We start from the raw sequence: 20,727 nt of genomic DNA, 5'->3' as shown, positions 1-20,727 counted from the left end.
TCCTCTGGTCTAGCCAGACTTCCAAGGTTGAATTCGAGTCATGGTAGTGGGAGCGGGGAGGAAACATTTAGGAACTAGAGGAAAGCTGTATTTCTCATCGTTGTTACATCGCACCCTGACTGGCTCATCTCCTCCCCGAATAATGTTATTTTTTAATAAAAGAGGTAAAAGTTTACAGGCAGAGGACCTTTTTGATTTTATTTTTATTATTTCTAGTTTTATTCCATTAAGATTAGAGAATGTAGTTTTATTTTTATATTTTTGGAACTTTAGTGTCTGTTTCAAAAGGTTATGCAAATTAAACCATTTAGATAGGGAAGATGTACTTCGTATATGTTAACTTTTATTATTGTATATTTTAATAGTGGTAACGAATGTTCAGTGTTATGTTGTTGAACTTAATCTAGAGGTTTATTAGTATAACAAAATCAAGTATACTGAAGCTTAAAAATAGATTTTGAAGGATCTTTTTGGTTAGTTATGATTTTGAATGAACTTTTATTAGTTCAGACTGCTTATATCAGCTGTTGTGTAGTCATAGACTTTTAAAATAGTCTGTATTTTATTCTGGCTCTTGTTAATGACTTAGAACATTTCAAGTAAATGCTGGCTCTTAGTCTGCTTACAGAGATTAGGGTGCATCTAAATTCAGGAGTTAACACCTGCTGCCTGCCATGATGTTCTCATCTTCAGGTATTAGAATGCCAGATGAGTGTAGTTTAAACACCGAGGACACATTTTTCATGTAAGATTTTCAGAAATAGGTAGTTCCAGGATTGTTACGCATCCTCACGTTCTCATCAAGGATTCAGGCTCTTTGCATATTTCTGCCTTGCTTTCTTCATTGAGGAGCCCTGGTGGCTAGTGGATTACACACTGGGCTGCCGACTGCAAGGACAGCAGGATGAAACCACCATTCACTTCATGGGAGAAAGAAGAGGCCTCTGTGCTCAGAAGATGGAAAGCCTTGGAATTCCCCAGGGGCAGTTCTCCCCTGTCTTACAGGGGTGTTACTGAGTCTGAGCTGACTCAGTGGCAAGAGTGAGTTTCTTCCTTGTGTTGGTAACACCGCCCTTCCTTGTTGTAGTGGGGCTGCCTGCATCAGACAGCATGCTTTCACCAGATGCCTCCCCCAGCAGGAAGGGAGGTCGTTGGGGCCAAAGGGTTCATCTTTATTGCCAGAGAAGCTTCTGTTTCATGAGCGGATGAAAGTCTTCCCAGAGACGCCTCTTTAGGGCTCCTTGCCTAGCACTGGATCCCCTTCCTTCCCTGGCAAGGCCATCATTAACAAAGGGAAGTGAGATTGGCACTGTTTGTCATGACTCCTCTCACTTGGGCATGTTTTTCTTTGATCAAAGATAAGTGTCTTAGTAGCAAGTTAGAAGTAGAGGGCAGAGAAATCAAATGATTTTTTTCTTTGTTTAGAAGAGAATCCTGGAACTTCTTGGGCAAGAAATTAAATTCAAGAATTGAAATAATTATGCTCATGTGAGTTTGTTTTTTCCCCAGTCAGAATCTGGAGACATGAATAGAAACACGGAGCTGAAGAAACTTCAGATTTTTGGGGCTGGACCCAAGGTTGTGGGCTTGGCAATGGGAGCAAAAGATAGAGAAGGTAAAATCATTTATATATGTATATTTATTTTTTGGAGAAGGTAAAATCTTTATTTGGTCTTGAAATATGTACAACATGGTTGTAACAAGATTGAAATGATGCTGAAAGTGCAGCCTACCTTGGGAATTTCTTAAGAATTGTAAACTTGTGGCATGGTACCTAAGCAAATTGCCTTTTATTTTTATAATCTTAAGTGGTGTGTGAAGGCATATTACGTTGACTTTTTATGATAACTTTAGAAGAGAAATTTCCACTCTCCATGCCTTAATTTGTAATATGGAAATATTTAATATAGTTTCTACAGCCTAGTTTATGAGAGAAGGCTGAAATTAGTGTTTCTCACCTAGTGACCTGACCCTTACAACTTCTAAATTCAAAGGGAAATAGAGGAGTTACTTTAGTTTTGAAATATGCTGAGTGGGGAAACATAAAACTTTGATATTCTGACTGTACTTTTGGTTATTTTTCTGTAATTGCTCTTGATGTGTTGTGACACTAGTGATTACATTTTTTGGAGCTGAAGTGCCTTAATTGGAATCCCAAATTCTTAGATTGGCGGTGTGATTTTGGGTGTGTGATTCTTTTATTTTAAAATGATGATAACAGTATTTCTGCCTTGTTGTGAGATTTTAATTAATTTAAATAACTTAGAATAGCATCCAGTTCTTAAGTAAGATCGCAACATTAGTTATTATAATTACTATATAATTCTCTTTATTTCAAGATGAGATGACCCGGAGGCGAAAAGTTACCAGCCGGTCAGATGCATTTAATATGCAAATGAGGCAACGGAAAGGAACTCTCTCTGTTAACTTTGTAAGTGTTTTGGGATGTTTCAGGAGGGAAAGGCTTTTTTTTTTTAATTTTAGTTTTATACTTTCTACCATGGAGTACCATTTAGTTAGCTTATTTGGGTGGAAATTTTCTTGGTGAGTATAAAGTTGAAGATTGGACTTCTGTAATGTTAATATTGCTTTGCCATGTGGATAGACTGTTCCCCTAAATCATATACCCTGTGGGATACTAAGGAAATGAATATGCATTTCTCTAAATCATTCAGTAATATTATACTACTCATTTCCATTCTCTGCCAAATAGTTTTGCATATAGGAAAGATGGTTTTTTATTAATATAAATTGATGTTTAAGCAATCTCTTTATTTAACAACTTGATATGCTTTCTGAGCAAGATCATCTGATGGTCACAATGGATGTAAGTATGGATTGTGATAAGAGTTGTACAAGCCCCACAATAAAATGATTAAAAAAAAATAGTCTGATGGCATGAATCGCTGTATAGTGTGTAGGACGAAGCAGGGTCACTTTAAATTGTTTCTGTTGTGATTAAAGTGTCATGTACTTGAACTGACTTTGGTCACCTTGGTTCCCTCATGCTTTAAGTATAGAGAGAATACCGTGTATACTCGAGTATAAGCCGACCCGAATATCAGCTGAAGCGCCTAATTCTACCACAAAAACTTCATTAAAAATGTGCTGAAAACTCAGCTTATACCGAGTATGTGTGGTACTTTATTAACTTGTCTGCAGAATCTCTGAAAAGAAGTTTTAGCAGTTTTATGATAAACTGTAAATATTATTTAGAAGAAATCTATAGGATTTAGGTTATGCTGACTTCTCAGTGTACATTATTTGTCTTAATTATCTAGTAGATACACTATCATTTTTTATAGAAAATAGACTTTTTTTTTTAACAGGTTGATCTCTATGTTTGTATGTTTTGTGGCCGAGGAAACAATGAGGATAAATTGCTTTTATGTGATGGATGTGACGACAGCTATCATACATTTTGTCTCATTCCCCCACTGCCGGATGTACCCAAAGGGGACTGGAGGTGCCCTAAATGTGTTGCTGAGGTACATACCTACCCTTTATGATGTATTGTTTAAAATGAAGAACAGTAAGGCATGGTTACACACACACCCAAAGTTTACTCTAGCCTCCCTTTGTTAGTCAGTGTTTAAAATCTCCGTATTTAAAGAGCTTTAGTAAATGGAAATGGTAATCAGCTTGCTTTTCCTAGTTTTGTTTTATTTTTTCCCCCTATGGGTTAGTTGTCTTTATTGCTGCAGATGAATATGAATGGAACTTTAACTCAGAGTATTTCTATTTCTGGACAACAATAAAATTTTTGTAGTTTCATTGGTTTTTGCCTTTTCAATAAAAGTAGAAAGTGAGACATGAAGTTCTAGGACATAGAATTTATGCATCAACTTTTCATGCTAAAATGGAAACCTATGGAGTCTTGCTCACTTATCCTAGTTTTGATATTATGCTAAGTACTTCTTATTGAAAGATTATGATGATGCATTGTCAAATGAAACGCCTAGTTTGCACATTCACTTATTTTTTTCCCCCCGTTCATTTATGCTCCTCCCCTCCCTTCCCCACCCACCACCACCACATTCACTTATTTTAATGTGATGCTATGATGGACCATTGAAGGGAAACTGTTGACTGGTTGTATTTAAAAAAAACAAACAACTTTTTATGGTATTTTCACTACAACTTACTATTCACACAGTCAGATAACTCAGAGGCAGCTCTACTCTAAGTGAATATTGGTACCATGACATTAGACATGGTGATTGATAACTAGTGTGAATAAATCTTTTATTCAGACACCCTAGGTAACCCACTAGTTATTCTTTTATCCATTACATTGGCTTCTTTTGTGAACATTTATGTTCTCTTTGAAACCGCTTGGCATGCTAAGAATAAGAGGCATGATTGATTTCCAGTTAGTAGTCTTTTAGGGGCTTTGTCTTGGTTTCAAAGTGTAATGCCACTCCCAAGTCTAAAGTTACCTCATTATTACTTCTTGCTGGAAGGCTGCGAAAATGCAGTTGGAACTCCAGAACATTATTTCTTGATATCACAGTGTACAAATATTTTATACTCATTTTGCTGTATAGGTGATTAGTTTTACTTTACCTAGGACAATAAGGAAGCTGGTGTCTGGAGAACATTAGTGGTTTGCTCAGTTGAGTTTCATTAAGTTAGTCCTAGTTTTTTTTTTCCCCCTAGGAATGTAACAAACCCCGAGAAGCCTTTGGATTTGAACAAGCTGTACGAGAGTATACCCTGCAGAGCTTCGGAGAAATGGCAGATAATTTTAAGTCTGATTATTTTAATATGCCAGTCCATGTGAGTATATTTTAAGTCATTTTGGTTTGCTTTCTACTTTATTACTTCGTGAAATAGAAAGCAAGACAGCATAAAAATGATGATACTACCAAATGTAAGAATTAAGGGGCTGACTTCTATTTCTTTTATTTAATGTAGCTGTGTTCACTCTTCTCTTGAGAAATGTATTTTGATGCTTGAAGTATTTCTTAGCCCTATGTGAGTAATCCCTGATAGAAAAGAATGCAGTACATGGCAACTGCTGATTTCTGTTATTTGTGCCGTGGGATTTGCTTCTTTCTCTTAAGGCATTTTAAACTTTTCAGACCTGACCAAAAATATTTGCCAAGACAATTGAAATTCAGCCTTGGTTTTTGCATTTCCTTGATCCTTTTTGATGCTCTGGTTCATCTTTGTCCTTCTTGCAAGCAGCTTCTTGCAGAAAAAGGTCAGCTTAGTCCGTATTTTACATCCTCTAGTGGTTGGCTATTCAGGAAAATCTATGACCTTGTCTTTTAACCCTTGAGAAACAAGAAAGTTGTCCATCTCATTGTGGGTTAATATTCACTTGTGCTATGTCTTATGCTATAGTTAATAATCTATATGTTTGTTTTCCCTATGTAGATGGTTCCCACAGAATTAGTAGAAAAAGAATTTTGGCGGCTGGTGAGCAGCATTGAAGAAGATGTTATTGTAGAGTATGGGGCTGACATCTCCTCAAAAGATTTTGGAAGTGGATTTCCTGTAAAGGATGGTCGGAGAAAGATGCTGCCAGAAGAAGAGGTGCAATTTATATCATCCCAACTTTATTTATTGATTCAAAAATTGTCTTAGCCTTTGTAGAAAACTGCCTTTCAGTAAAGGACTTATATTAGTTGATTAGCTGCCTAACTTCAAGTGTGTTTGTGTGTGTGTGTCTCAGATTTTCAGTTGAAAGCCTCTATTTTGGCTTATTTAGGGTAGGAGTCATGTCTCTTATTTCTTATTGGAATTTTATAGTTAGATCGAACTTTTTCATTCTGTCTTTAACTCTTACATTCACTTTTATAGTTTCCATGACTCTACTGCATTCTGAGTGATGTCCTCAAAACTTTTAGTTAACAAATTATCTCGTCAGCATTGTCATTGGTTGTTAAACTCCTTTTTTGCGGTTTCCCCCCCATAAACTGTGGAATCTTAAATTTCAGAGATACACAAAGTAAACACAATGACACACCTTCCTCATTTAATACCTAGCATCCAGACTCAAAAAGTCTGCCATTCGAGTTTGATTTTATGATCCCCCTTCCTTTTTGAAAAATTTACATAAATCGATAAGTGAAAATCTTGACCCTATCATTTGACAAAAGTGTAAATCTTAGCTATTCATTTTATACCATTTGCTAACCCATTAACTCATGCCCCTATTCTGAAGTAGGCATTTTTATCCTCTTTGAAGTTCCTCTTGTGTCTCTTCTCAGTCACAATCACCTTTGTCTTTTTTCTTGTTAACTTAGAGTATTTTGGGAATATTATTTAGGAACTCGAGGAAACTTTTCCTCTGTTCCTATTTTCTGACAGTTTTTATCATGAGTAGGTATTGAGTTTTGTCAAAGATGTTTTCTGCATCGATATGCTTGCTTGTATTTTTTCTTTATCCTGTTCAGATGGTGGATTACAGTGATTAATTTTCAAATATTGAGCTTGACTTGTGTCCCAGGAAATGTGAACCCTACTTGTCTGTGGTGCACACTTCTTTATATATGTTGGTGAATTCTTTTTGCTATTATTTTATGAAGGCTTTCAATATCTATTCATGAATGTTAGTCTACAGGTTTTCTTTTTTGCCCTGATGTTAGTGCTGGGTAATTCTAATTTATTAAATGAATTGAGAAGTTTCTTTTCCTATATTTTAAAAGATATTGGGTAGAACTAGTGTTAATTCTTTAAATGTTTGATAGAATTATCTAGTAAAACCATCTCAGCCTGGAGAGTGTTGTGGGGGACGAAGTGTTTTTTTTTAATGCTGTTCAATTTACTTGATGATAAAGGACTAGTGAAATTATGTGTTTTGTATTGGTTGACTTATAGCAGTGTGTATTTTTCATGGAATTTATCCATTTCATCTAAATTGTCAGATTTTAAAAGTGTGCAGGGCCTGTAGTGTTACCTAAGTTCATTCCTCATATTAATATTTTGTGTTGTCTCTTTTTCTTCACTAGAGGTTTGTCAATTTTATCGATCATTTTAAAGAATCATCTGGTTGTTTCATTGAATTTTATCTATCTTCAATTTCATTGTTTTCTGTTCATGCCAATATTATTTCTTTCCTTCTGCTTGCTTTGAGTTTATTTTGTTTGTTGTTTTATAGGTTCTTGAGGTGGGAGTTAATATTTGTTGATAAGAGATTTTCCCATTTTTCTTGTTCAATGTGTTCATTTTGTGTTCTAAGTTTCCCTCTCATCACTGCTTTAGCTATATCCTATAAATTGTGGTATGTTGTATTTTCATTTTCATATAGTTCAGTGTATTTTTCTCCTTGAGAGTTTTTTGCTTTGGACGTGTTTTCAGGAGAGAGCAGTCCCTGCAGGGCGTGCTATTTGGTAAAGGGAGGGAGCAGCCAAGGACAGGAAGGCCATGGCTGAAACGATAGGCCTGGAAGCACTTGGGAGGGTGGCGTAGGACCTGGCAGCATTTTGTTCTGTTGTGCATAAAATTGTTATGGCTCAGATCCAACTCGCAACAGCATGGATGATTTATATGTATGTTCCAAGTGTGTGGAAAATTTCCTGTTAGCTTTTTGTTATTGGTTTCTAGTTTGATTCAGTTGTGGTTGGAAACATACTGTGTATGATTTCAATTTTTAAAAATCGATTGAGGCTTTTTTTTAGTGACCCAGAATATGGTCTATATGTTTCTTGGGTACATTAATAAAAGTATAATTAATCTGCTGTTGTCTAGATTATGTGGGAAATATTAATTAGACCCTGTTAGCTGGTGGTGATGTTGAGTTTTTCTATATCTTTGTTTAGTCCTTTTTTTAATGTTGAAAGGCTATTGAGTTCAAATATAATTGTAGTGTGTCAGTTTCTTCTTTCACTTCTGTCAGTTTTTCTTTAGACGCTTTGGTTATCTGCTGTTTGGTGTTCACATCAAGAATTGTTAAACCTTCTTGAAGGGTTGACCATTTTATTATTATATAATGTGTTTTTCTGATTCTGGTCAATTCCTTTCTCACAAGTCTATCTATGTGATAGCAACATTACTAGAAACCTAAACCCATTGCAATCTGGTAGACTTTGACTCATAGCGACCCCATCAGCAGTAGAGTTTAGAAGCAGATGGCCTCACATTTGTTCCTCTGGGGCTGGTGGGTTTGAACTTGTGGCCTTAAATCTTGCTTTTAGCTGCCCATAGGACTACCATGGCTCCTTGAAAGCAGCACAACCCTTCCTAATTTCTTTTGTTGTTGAGAATATACAAAACAGCACATTTAACAATGTCTACATGGACTGTTTAATGACATTGGTTATATTCTTTAAGTTGTGCGGCTATTCACTACTCGTAATTTCTGAATTCTTCCTTTTCCAATAACAAAAACTCACTGTCCCCTCACTTTCCTATCTACAAGTTGCTCTTGTCAATTTGATCCTGTATAGATACTTCTTAAAGAGCAAGTGTTCACTAGGGAAGTGAAACCAGCATCTAGGAGAGGGTGGAGATCCTTTGAGTGTTAGAGCAACACCACGCTAGTGGAGAGGAAGCACTAGGAGGTGGAAGAAGGGGGAAAGTGATGGTGGGCCAGGAGGAGGCAAAGGAAGCAGAGGCAAGCTCTAGGAAGCAAAGACATAGACAGGGAGATTAACAGAGGTGTGCACTTATGTAAATACATTCATAACAATAGTGGTATTGGCCTATGTACATATATTTATAAGGCAATACACTGAAGCTGCAGATGGGCCTTGGGCCTCAGCTCATACCTTCCCTCAATAGAAGAACACTTTGTTCTAACAAATTGGCATTCTGTGATGCTCAGCCGCCCTACACGATCGCTGAAGACAAACTGGGTGCATAAGCAGATGTGGTGAAGACAGAGGATGGTGCCTGGCTATTAGGGCTTAGAATTGCTGTTTTTAAATATGTAATTCAGTGACAGTAATTACATTCACCATGTTGTGTAGCTGTCATTACTAATTTCAAGCTTTAAAAAACTTTTTAATCACTCTTAAAAAAATTTCAGTATTCCTAAAGCAGTAATTCATTTTTCTCCTTGTACCTGCCTTTTGTAAATAGTAAGAAGTTTTGGTCTCTGCATTTGCCTACTATAGATAATTCATGTATTGGGAATCATGTGCTGTTTGTTCTTTTGTATCTGACTTCCATGTCATAATATATGTCAGAACTTTATTTCTCCTTATGGCTAAATAACATTCCATTTTATGGATATACCATATTTTGTTTCCATTTATTTACTAGACTGGTTTGAAGCTGTTCAGTCATGGTTAATGGAAACAAAGGCAGCATGTATGTTGCATAGCAAGCATATCTTTTGTATGTTGGATTTTGTGGACCTGCGTGGTGCTGTCAGATAAACGTCAGGTTGCTTGCTACCTGCAAAGTTCAAAATCACTAGCCGCTCCAAGGGAGGAAGATGAAGCAGTGGGCTTCAGTAAAGGTGTACAGCATCAGAAACTAATGTAGTGTTGCTGTGAGTGGAATTGACTCTACTATGATAGTTCGTTTTTAAGGAAATAGCCAGTGGTGCCTTACTCAGTGATGGTGGTCAAGCATACTGCTTGAAGGTATGTGAGTCAGCTGCTATCTTTGGGCCAGAGCACCTGTTTCCTGCTGGGTCAAAATCAAACATGCAAGAGATTTGGTTGTGTGTTGCATACCGTGTCCTTGTTTCCTTTGGTTTTGACTGAGCTGCTTCAAACTCTGGATGGTGCAGCGAACATTGGTATACAGAGATGTGTGGGTCCCTGTTGTCAAGTCTTAGGGATATACTGTGAGAGAAATTACTAGCCATATGGCAGTTGTAGGTTTCCACAGCAGTGCCTGCAGTGGATGACAGTTCTGACTTTTCTATATCCTCATCAGCACTTGCTACTTTTTTTAATAGCCTTCCTAGTGAGAGCGAAGTGGTGTCCTATTGTGGTTTTGATTTGTATTTCTTTATTGACTAATGAGGTTGAATTTACTCTTTTGTGGTTTTGGACTATTTGTATATGTTCTCTGACTGCCATAGAGTCAGTTCTGTCTCATAATGACCCTAGAGGGCAGGGTAGAACTGGGGCTGGGGTTTCTGAGACAGTAACTGTGGAAGTAGGAAGCCCAGTCTTTCTCCCACAGAGTGGCTGGTGGTTTTGAATTGCTGACCTGTGCATAACCCACTAAGCCATCATGGTTCTTGTGAGGCAGAATCGACTTAATGGCATTGAGTTTGGTTTGGCTTTGGTTTATCTTCTCTGGAGAAATGTCTAATCAGGTTCTTGACCTGATTTTTGAGTGAGATGAAAATAGTTTTGATTTCATAGATTCCTTGAAATGGTCTTTGGGTCTCTGAACACCCTACCTTTGAGAAGGATGTTAAGTACATGTGACTTTAGGTATGGGTGTTTGAAACTCAGCCTCCAGTGTCTCTTAGTGGGAAACCCTCATGGCAACTTTCACAACAGCTTCCATTTGTTAATTATTGCTGTTTCCTTCCTTAGTTTCTTGGACACTGGGAGTCCCTCTGTGAAATAACTTATGATTATTACTATGGTCTACCTAGTATTTCTACATGTGTTTGTGGTGAAAGGGAGTGGTGGTAACTTTCTGCATCATTTCAGTTTTCTTTGTTGCCCTAAATTCAGAATGCTCTTACATTTAATTTTCATAATATTTCACACTGTTCTATAAATGTAATAATAAATAGAAATGCCATGAGCCACCACACTCATTGCTGTTGAGTCAATTTTTACTCATAGCAAGCCTGTGGGACAGAGTGGAACTGTAAATCTTTATGGAAGCAGACTGCTATGCCTCTCCCATGGAGCGGCTAGAGGATTTGAACCACCTACCTTCTGGTTAGCAGCAGAGTGCTTTAATTACAGTGCCACCAAATGCTCTGTAGAAATATAGTGAGTGACCTATTAAAAATGGTCTCACACTATCTTGCTGGTAAGCTGGGGGGTAAGAACAGCATATTTTAAATCATTAAACCAAGCCAAACCCACTGCCCATTCATTCCATTTCGACTCGCAGTGACTCTGTATAGGGTTTCTGACGCTGTAAATCTTTATGGGAGCAGATAGCCTCATCTTACTCCTGTGGAGCAGCTGATGGATTCATACTGCTGACCTGGTAGTAAATATCCGAGTACCTATCCCACAGTTTCATCTTTTAAGGGATAACCTAAAGACAATATAAATAAGAGATAAGATGAATATTTCTATGAGTTGCACGAACACAGATTCTATTGGTGTTGTGAAGATTATAAAGTTTATGCATTGTTTATAAAGATTCTCTTGAAATTTCTGTTGAGCACTTGTCATTTGTATTCTCTCATGCCACTATTTCCCCTCCTTAGGAATATGCACTTTCTGGTTGGAACTTGAATAACATGCCTGTCCTGGAGCAGTCTGTTCTTGCACATATCAACGTGGACATCTCTGGGATGAAGGTGCCGTGGCTCTATGTAGGAATGTGTTTCTCTTCTTTTTGCTGGCACATTGAAGATCACTGGAGTTATTCCATCAACTACCTGCACTGGTATCTACGTCTTTTGTTTGAGCATACATACCGAATAATTTTGTTTATGCTTTAATCATATTACGTGATTAAGGGAGAGCTGACTCACCCCCATGAAGGTAGCTGTCCTAGTTCAGGAAATCTGTGAAATCAAAGCTATTTTGATCCCATTCAAAAATGGGTGTATTTACCCAAAATAGAATGATGGATTGCAGAGAGAAGAGAGGGGTCTCAGGATACGTTAGACTCCTTCCCTTTTAAAGTCTACGTATGGAGCAGAACCTAGGGATTTGAACCAAATGACACTTGTTTGGTGTACATGCTAATTATTTTGGCGATCTTTTTATATGCAAGGCACAATGTTTATTTAATTAAAATCTCATTGACTTATTTTTAATATTTGAAATTTCCAACAGTTTTTTTCTTTAAAAAAAAAAAATTACTGACATATTTCACCCACAGCTTTTATTTACTCACTATCTTAAACTCTAATATTTTCCTCACCATTTGGAAGGTAACAGTTTATAGTATGCAATACAGGGCATTTAGTAATTTTTGTGTTCTGTTTTTTTGATGTTTTCTCTAAAGTGATAGCCATTAGCCACATGTGACTAATTAAATTTAAACTAGTTAAAATGATGTAAAATGAAACATTTACTTACTCGGTTGTACATTTCAAGTGCTTTATAGCCACGTGTAAGTAGGGGCTACTATATCTGGCCACCCTAAAGAAATTCACAGAGCAGTTCTACTCTGCCCTACAAGGTCTCTGAGTCAGAACCAACTTGATGGCAGTGAGTTTCATTTGTTTTTTGGCAGAAACAGCATGACTAAATTCCCATCTTTTTTCCTTTCAGATTGTAATTCCGTATTATAAATTCTAGTCCACTGAACACTAGTGTATACATTATGATTAATGATGATAAGTTTTTGGTTCTTAAGGCTTATCAGCCAAACCCGTTATCATCAGGTTGATTTTTGGCTTCAATGACTATAGGATAGTGCAGCTAGCTACCCCCATAGGACTTCCAGCGGAGTAAATCTTGGCAAAGCCAGTCAGCTGCAGCTTTCTCCCATGAAGTGGCTGGTGAGTGTGAACTAATGACCTTGATGTCACAGGGTTCCTTTTAAGGTTTAGAAAAAAACTATATTCCAAATTTCAACACTTCCTAGCTTTGCCTTATTTCCTTGGATAATAAATTTGAACTCAGTGAAGTTATTTAAAGATAGTCAAAAGAGGTTTGACTTTTACTTTGATTATTATGGGTTAGTGGAAAGTCCTATGAACCTGAATCAAAGTAATATGTTAGTATTCTTGGAAAAGCACATACTTCTCACATATTATCTTTTTCTGTTGAAGACTTGTCTTAGTTATTCCAAAATTTCATGCTTTTGCCACATGCAAAACACATTCACCTCATTGTATCACCACAAAAGTACTAAATCAACTCCAAGTCTCAAATATGATCTTTTGAGTCCTCTAAACCAAATATGGCACTTGAGGTACAGTTCATCCAGGGCAAAATTCTTCATATGTGAACCTATGGATCTAGACTACAAGTTACCTGCTTCCAAAGTATTAGGGTAGAACAGGTGCCAGGTAAACTTTCATTATAAATTAGAGAAATTGGAGAGAAAGAAGGGATAACTATGGGTACCAAGCAAGTCTAAAACCCAACAGAACAAATTACATTAGCTCTGAAGTCTTGAAATGAATCCTCTGTTCACTGAGACCATCTGGTAATGGTCCACAATTCTGACTATTGACCATGTTCTGGATTCTGGGTGGGGGGGCCTGAAGCCCTAGACTTCTGGTCTACCTTCTAGACCCGTTGAGACAACACTCTGCTCTTTGAGCTCTGGGCTGCCCCATTTCCCTAGTCCAACTGAGTGGCAGCTTACCCCTTTAGCTTTGGGCAGCAGACTTAACCTCCTTATCCTGCCTTAATGACGGTCTTACAGTCTAGAACCAAGTTAGCAAAGATCTGACTCTGGAGAGACACCCTCTGAGATCTAGACACCTGGAAGGCTCTGCGGCTTGTGCTCTTTCCAGCTGTTCTGCTGCTCTCCGAGCCACTGCAGGGGCACTCATGTTCTTTTCTTGGAGAAGAACGTAGTGCTCTTTGGACTTGTTCCTGCCGACAGACAGCTTTCTTTCCTTTTGCCCTATTTTCTCCCCCTTAGTCTAGACCGGTGGGATTTCTGTTGTGTATAATAATAGGTTAGGTCTATCAGCTCAGACTTAATCTCTGTAAGAAAAGCTAATGTAACCTCATCCTTAGTAAACATTCCAAACCATGTGTTCTTCATTTTTAAAATTTTATTTTATTTGGGGCTCGTACAACTCTTAGAATAATCCATACATCCATCCATTGTGTCAAGCACATTTGTACATTTGTTGCCATCTTCATTTTCAGAACATTTGCTTTCTGCTTGATCTCATGGTATCAGCTCCTGTGTTCTCATTTTGTACAACCAAAATTTCCAAATCTTAAATTCTGTTTTCATTTTGCACAGTTCATTTTTAAGTCCCATCTCTTCCCTTTCATTTTACTGTGACAAGAAGAAATTACATGGCTCCTTTTAGATGTTGCTTGGAAGTCTCTTCAGCCAGATAACCAAATTTATCACTTATAAATTCTACCTTCTACCAAATTTGAACATAATTCAAACAAGCTCTTCGCTACTGCATAAGAAGCATTGCCCTTCTACCAGTGTCCATTCCTGTGCATCCTTTTCTTCCAAAGTGTCACTAGCAGTACAGTTAGCTTCCACATTTCTAGCCACATTCTGTTGCTGGTATTATATATATTCTCTAAGGTGATAGAGGCTTTCTCTAATAGTTGTCCTCACTTCTTTTGAGTCCTCACAAGAATTACCGTTGACATCCATAATTTTACTAATGTTCTCTTCAAGGAAATCTTGGCATTTAATATTCCAAAATTCATTGCCATTAAGTTGATGACAACTCATGACCTTGATAGGACAGGGTCAGACTGTCCTTTGGGTTTTTGAGACTGTAACTCTATGGGCATAGAAAGCCCTGTCTTTTCTCCCTCAGAACAAGCTGGTGGTTTCAAACTGCTACCCTTCCTGATTACAGCCCGATGAGTAGCCAATACACCAACTGTGCTCATGTTCACTGTTAGGCACCTAAAACTCCTCTAGCTTTCACTCATTATCTAATTCCAAAACCATTTCTGCATTGTCATTATGTATTAAAGCCGCACATACCACATTCCTGGTAACCAATTCTTAGTTGTCTAGTGCTGCTGTAAGAAGGAAACATTTAAATTCTTATAGGCTAGAAGTCTGAACTCAGGCTGGTGGCTCTAGGGGGGAAGCTATCTCTTTCTGATAGCTCTGGAGGGAATTTTTTGTATCTTTGAACTTCTCCTGGGTGATCTTCATGTGGCTTAACACCTCTCTTGCCCCATCTTTGTTTACTTGTTTATTTCTGTAGCCTCTTTTATAACTCAAAGAGATTAACACAAGATATTGCATATACTAATCCTATCTCATTAACATCATTAAGACAGCCCATTCCCAAGTGGGATTATAACTACAAGCATAGATGTTACGATTTAAAACACTTATTTGTGGAGACATAATTCATCATTTATTCCACAACTAAGATACTTTTACTGATGCACCTTAAAGACTTGATGCGCTTTGAGTTACTTTTCTGGTATTCATGATGCTATCTACTTATAAATGTTTGCCCAATCTCCTTTATGAACAATAGCACAGATATGTAAGATGGTTGCTAGGATTCAGGGAACATAATCTCTGGCTATGGAATAAGACCAAAGTTAATTGTAATTATTAAGTAGACCCTAGCATTACTGGCCTCGTGCTCTGCCTAGCTAACTAATTATTTGTTTTGCTAGGGGGGAGCCAAAGACATGGTATGGTGTACCATCTCATGCTGCAGAACAACTGGAGGAGGTGATGAGGGAGCTGGCTCCAGAGCTATTTGAATCTCAGCCTGATCTTCTACATCAATTAGTCACCATTATGAACCCTAATGTGTTAATGGAGCATGGTGTGCCTGTGAGTCTTTTTGTGTTCCTTTCAGTATTTATAATTTCAGAGTTGTTTTGGATTTTGACAAAGTAGACTCACAACATATTCTTTGTTTTGTAATGAGTGGTGTGAAAAGTCAAAATGGAATTAAACTGTGAAGAATACCATTTTAACAGCGTTTTAAAGTATGACTCTTAATTTTCACTTAGCTGTAAATACCTTTCTGTTTCCAGGAAAGTATTAGATCTTGATTTTAATAGAAATCATAATTCTTTATTATTCCTATATAATCAAAGTATGGGCCTTCTAAGTGGTAGCTTTATCCTTTCAGACATCTTATTTAATAAAATAATATTTTTTTCATAAAATACTTTTATAGCTTTCCATGAATGAGATGATAAAAGTAAAAGTAACACGTGAATACCTTTTATACTTTGCAGTTCAGTCTGATAATGCTTTTCAAATATAAGGTACCTGATAATAAGCTCACTTAAATGTTTAGCATAACCTGAATGAAAAACCATCTGAAGTAAAATCCGCGGTGTTACTTTGTCTTTAAAAGAGTGTCTGGCCCTCTCCTCTCCCCTCTCTCCTCTCCACTCTTTCTCGCCTCCCCCCTCCCTCCTCTCCCCTCACTCTCCTCCCTCCTCTCCCCTCACTCTCCTCCCTCCCCTCCCCTCACTTTCCTCTCCCCTCTTTCTCTCTCTTCTCCCCTAGAAATAAAAAAAATTAAAAAAAAAAAGAGTGTCTGTATGTGAGAATCTAGGATCTTTTAAAAGGTACTTGCTAGTTGCTATAAAGTTGGCTTCTATTCATGGTGACGTAAGTGATTCCTTGTCCTTAGTATAACAGACATGTAACTTTATAAAGCACAGTGAGATTCAGGATAAAAACTGACTTAGGGCATAGCTCCATATGCGCTAATCAATTTAGTTCCTAAAAGGTAGAGGAAATCTTAATCTTACTGCTGTTTACAGCAGAAGGATAAAAGAAGGATTCTCTTAATTATAAAAATTAGATCTAGTTAGGAAACACTAAATAGCACTCTGAGAATAATGTTTTCTCATTGAGAATTTATTTTCCTGCTAACTTTGATCGTTTCTAGTGAGTATTTTAAGAGGGTAGAATTCTGGCTACTTCTTAAATCCTGATTTTTTCCCCTGATAATTGTAGTTTAATGCTTCATCATTTCTAATTTTAGAAAGTCATTTTGAAACAAGCTGACTGATAAAGTCTGTCTCCCTTCTTTCGTTGTTTTGTTTTTTGTTTCCCTGTTCCCAATTTGCATTTAGGTATACAGGACCAATCAGTGTGCTGGCGAGTTTGTTGTGACGTTTCCCCGTGCCTATCACTCTGGATTTAACCAGGGCTACAACTTCGCTGAAGCCGTGAACTTCTGTACTGCTGACTGGGTCTGTTCTATATCAAGTGGCTGTTGTACGTCTGCAAACACTCCTGTAAAATGAGCTTAGATGGTGTTTGCTTAGCGGGGCTTAGGGCAGGCTTCATGAATCTCAAGGAAGACTAGAGTAGCTGTTCTGTTTCAAAATGTTCATTTAAAGAGTAGTGTTTCTCAAAGTGGGCCATGCTGCCTCCTGGGGTGCCCTGGAAACATTGGAGGTAGGGGTGCGGCTGCAGAAGCAGTTGCCTATATCTATCTCATCCTGAATTATGAGTGTCAGTATACAGAAGTTTTTAATTACTGGGGGTCACTGACTAATTTTTTTCTCTGAACAGGGACATAGGCCAAAAAAGTTTTGGAACCTATGATTTAGAGTTCCCATCATAGTCTTTATTTTGAGAATTTCATAGTTCCTCCCTTTCTCATCCACTCATTATTTTTTCCTGCTTTAAAAATTTTATATGTACAGTTAATATTTTCTGAATCCTTGTCCATTTCTGGTCTGTCTAGCTTTTGCTTTCTCTGAACGTTCTTGGATCTTCAAAAGAGAACCCAGTGTACAGAGATCATTTCAAGTCTGACTTCTTCCACATTTTAAATACATAACTTACATTTTTATTTTAAAATAGCCTGTCAGTAGTTTTGTTCTGGTAGACTGATTAGGTGATTTTATTCTTCCTACCATATTTTTGTTTTCTGTATTCCTTTTCATATAAAAAAAAATCTTTATAATATTGTCATTTTTACGGGTTATACTTTTGTATAAATGATGATAATGCCCGTGACTATTAGCTTGCTTTTGTATAATGCAGATATCAAAAAGGAATTAAACGAGAGAACACCATGTCATTTGGAAAAATATAGCACAGTTATCAAATAGACTCTGACTTTATTTTTATCTTGGTGATGCTATTTGTGCCCCTTCTCAGCAGTAATATCATAGCTTTTGTTTTCTCTGGGCACTTTAAATATATTAAATTTTATGAATAAACATCATTTTGTTTCTTTGGTGAATGAATGAAATTATACAATGAGTAGTCTTACTTGATCTTGTAATTTTAAATTTGCTCCTTGCTAGGCCTACTTTAGCAAAAACAAGATTGAAGATCTTGCTTTGGGTTTGAGCTCTGGTTTTTAAAGTTAAACCAACAGTTACCAAGAGTTTCTGATTTCCATGGTGTCTGGCTAGGTGGAGAGTGGGGGAATGGGGATGACTCAGATATGAGTTGAAGATGGCTTCTGCTCTTATAGTGTTCACTGTTTATAATGTTTGACCTTGGGCTACCCTTTTAATTTGACTTGTTCTTATTTTTTACCAGGTATATGAAAGTATACTGATAGATTCACTTAATAACCCTCAGACAAGTGAGATGTTATATGTGAAAGCCCTTGATACTGTGTAGAAGAAAGCTGTGATAGAAATGGGAAAAAGTTATAGCAGGTTTTTCTCTGGAATAAGTATAATGGGGCTGCCTCCCCCCCCCCAAACATAAGAGATAATAGGAGTTCTAGTTTATGTAGTCTACTTATATATTATAATAATTAAGAACTGCAAATCCCGCAGTTGTTTTTCTTCTTCTGAATATCCTTGTAATGAAGCTAAATAAGATGATAGATAAGATCACGAATGTTGAACTATTTCAACTAATGTGGGATATATATTGTTTTCTTTGGAAAGATTATTTTTTTAATTAATTCAGAGGTACGTTTTTTGGGGGGGCGGTTAAAAAAACTTTTATTTTGGAGGCAGCAGGGCAGGTGCTCGGTCCTTCCCTGCAGCCTCAGTCCAGTGCATAATTCAGAGGTACTTATATATTCATATTGATGCCACTGACTACATTTTGCCTTTCTCAAAATGTAGATGAATTTTCAGTTTCTTAAAACTCCATCTTATTTCTCATTTTTATAGTAGTTTACAAATTCAAACAACTCCTTGTAGCCATTCCACATTTTCCCAGCTGATACAATGTGTGTGGAATACAGGATAGCTAGTATCATAATTTAACTTACTGCTCGACAGGTACAGGAAATATCAGAATTTATCTTGAAGAGCGAAATTGTTGATTTATGAAAAGTGATCATTTAGTCATTTGTCCGTTTTTTTGTTAGGGAACATGAAACGTAATCTCATAATTTCGCTTCTGTGAATTTACTTTCGGTGGGCTGCTTGTTTTTAAAAGGATTTCTAGATGCTGAAATCTAAATCATCTTTTGCTTTGGTTGTTGGAAAGGAAAAGAAAAAGCCAGTTTTTATTTGTGAAGCCAGTGTGGATTCCTTAAGTAATGCTTTTTCCTCGTTTTCTTCTAATAGCATCTGTTCTTTTTGTTCTGTGGAAACATGAATGCTGGAAACTTCCATTTTGTCTTTTATGGTCTGAGATTTTGTGTCTCCCCCACCCCCCACCCCCCCAATAAAAAGGGGGAGGCGCAGCTTTATGTTAGACTGGTCTAAAATAATTTGCTGCTTCACTTGTGTACTAAGTTGCTCCTGCTTCTTGAGGTACACTGTGAGTAAAGAATGAACAGCTTAAGCCAGAAGTTCAACATTGTAGCTTATGGGAGTTTCTCTGGGAACACTTAGGAAATTCCTACTGGGCCATGAAGGGTTATTTATAGTTTCCCCTTATATTCAAAGGGGAATTGTGCTTCTGTATAATAAAAGGGGAGAGCTGAAGGGTAAATACTCATTCTGTTCTGGAATGTGTTATAAGCAAGTGATTTAATTTGGGAATTGTCCCTTGTTTTCAGTTGCCCATTGGACGTCAGTGTGTAAATCATTACCGAAGGCTAAGGCGTCATTGCGTCTTTTCGCACGAGGAGCTCATCTTTAAGATGGCAGCAGATCCAGACTGTTTAGATGTAGGGCTGGCGGCCGTGGTCTGCAAAGAGCTGACTCTGATGACTGAAGAAGAGAAGCGGTTGAGGGAGTCTGTTGTACAGATGGTAAGTCTGCACCGCACGTTCCTTATGTTCCATGCTGCTTTGCACACAGTCTCGGCTTCTTAGTGCGGCTTTAACAAAATAGCACCAGCAGGTGACTTTAACGAGAGAAATCACAATTGCTCACCATTTAGGAGGCTGGAAGTCAGAATCCAGGGCACTGGCTCAAGAAAATGTTTTCTCTGACCCCTCCGGGAGAATTTCTTGTGCTTTCGGCTTTTCTTCCTCAGTTCTTTGGATAGCACCACGTAACTTCATTCTTTCTCCATTTGTGCTTGCTTACTTTTGTGTCTATCAGTAATCTACTCTTTTTCAAATATCAGAAGTGATGAGCTTAAAACACATGCTACAAGGATGCGCTCTCACTAACACAACACCCCCCCCCCCCAAAAAAAAAGGTGGTGTCAAAGTGGAACTAAAAGAGAATGGAATTCTCCCATGAACTTTTTGAAGCTCCAGGCACCTGGCCCTGGGGAAGCTAGAGAGGCTTGTTGTCTGTTTTCTAGACACACAGAGATTTTCTTCTCTCCCTAGTGTCCTCGTTAGGAGCTCTGCTGGTATAGGGGTTGGGCTGCAATCCACAAGGTTAGCAGTTCAAAACCACCAGCCAGTTTCCAGGGAGAAAGATGAGACTTTCTACTCCTGTAAGAGTTACAGTCTCAGACACCCACAGGGGCAGTTCTACCCCGTCCTGTAGGGCCACTCTGAGTCGACATCAACTTGATGGTGGTGCGTTGGTTGGAGGTAACTATCTGCACTGGCTTTCTTTAATTTTCTTCCAAGAAACCCTCCTAGAACTTCTTCAGACCAAATTCACTGCCATCGAGTTGATTCTGACTCCTAGCGACCTTATAGAACAGGGTAGAACTGCCCCTGTGTGCCCCCCC

General features: G+C 37.7%; 1 protein-coding gene across 1 annotated transcript in view; it reads left to right on the top strand.

Annotated features, from left to right (window-relative positions):
- The window catches only part of KDM5A (lysine demethylase 5A), a 99,910-nt gene that overhangs the window by 25,713 nt on the left and 53,470 nt on the right, over nucleotides 1–20,727 (top strand). Inside the window, exons 4-12 of the mRNA XM_030887221.2 lie at nucleotides 1,510–1,615; nucleotides 2,340–2,431; nucleotides 3,330–3,488; nucleotides 4,660–4,779; nucleotides 5,383–5,541; nucleotides 11,312–11,493; nucleotides 15,363–15,525; nucleotides 16,791–16,910; nucleotides 19,649–19,843. Coding sequence (XP_030743081.2) covers nucleotides 1,510–1,615; nucleotides 2,340–2,431; nucleotides 3,330–3,488; nucleotides 4,660–4,779; nucleotides 5,383–5,541; nucleotides 11,312–11,493; nucleotides 15,363–15,525; nucleotides 16,791–16,910; nucleotides 19,649–19,843 — 1,296 coding nt within the window. The remainder of the gene's footprint in view (nucleotides 1–1,509; nucleotides 1,616–2,339; nucleotides 2,432–3,329; nucleotides 3,489–4,659; nucleotides 4,780–5,382; nucleotides 5,542–11,311; nucleotides 11,494–15,362; nucleotides 15,526–16,790; nucleotides 16,911–19,648; nucleotides 19,844–20,727) is intronic.

Source organism: Echinops telfairi, unplaced genomic scaffold (assembly GCF_000313985.2).
Source record: "Echinops telfairi isolate 266 unplaced genomic scaffold, ASM31398v2 ScPeMD7_6273;HRSCAF=7185, whole genome shotgun sequence".
In the NCBI taxonomy this organism is placed as follows: Eukaryota; Metazoa; Chordata; class Mammalia; order Afrosoricida; family Tenrecidae; genus Echinops; species Echinops telfairi.
Note: the sequence above shows the minus strand (reverse complement) of the source record. Positions and strands in the feature narration are given on the sequence as shown.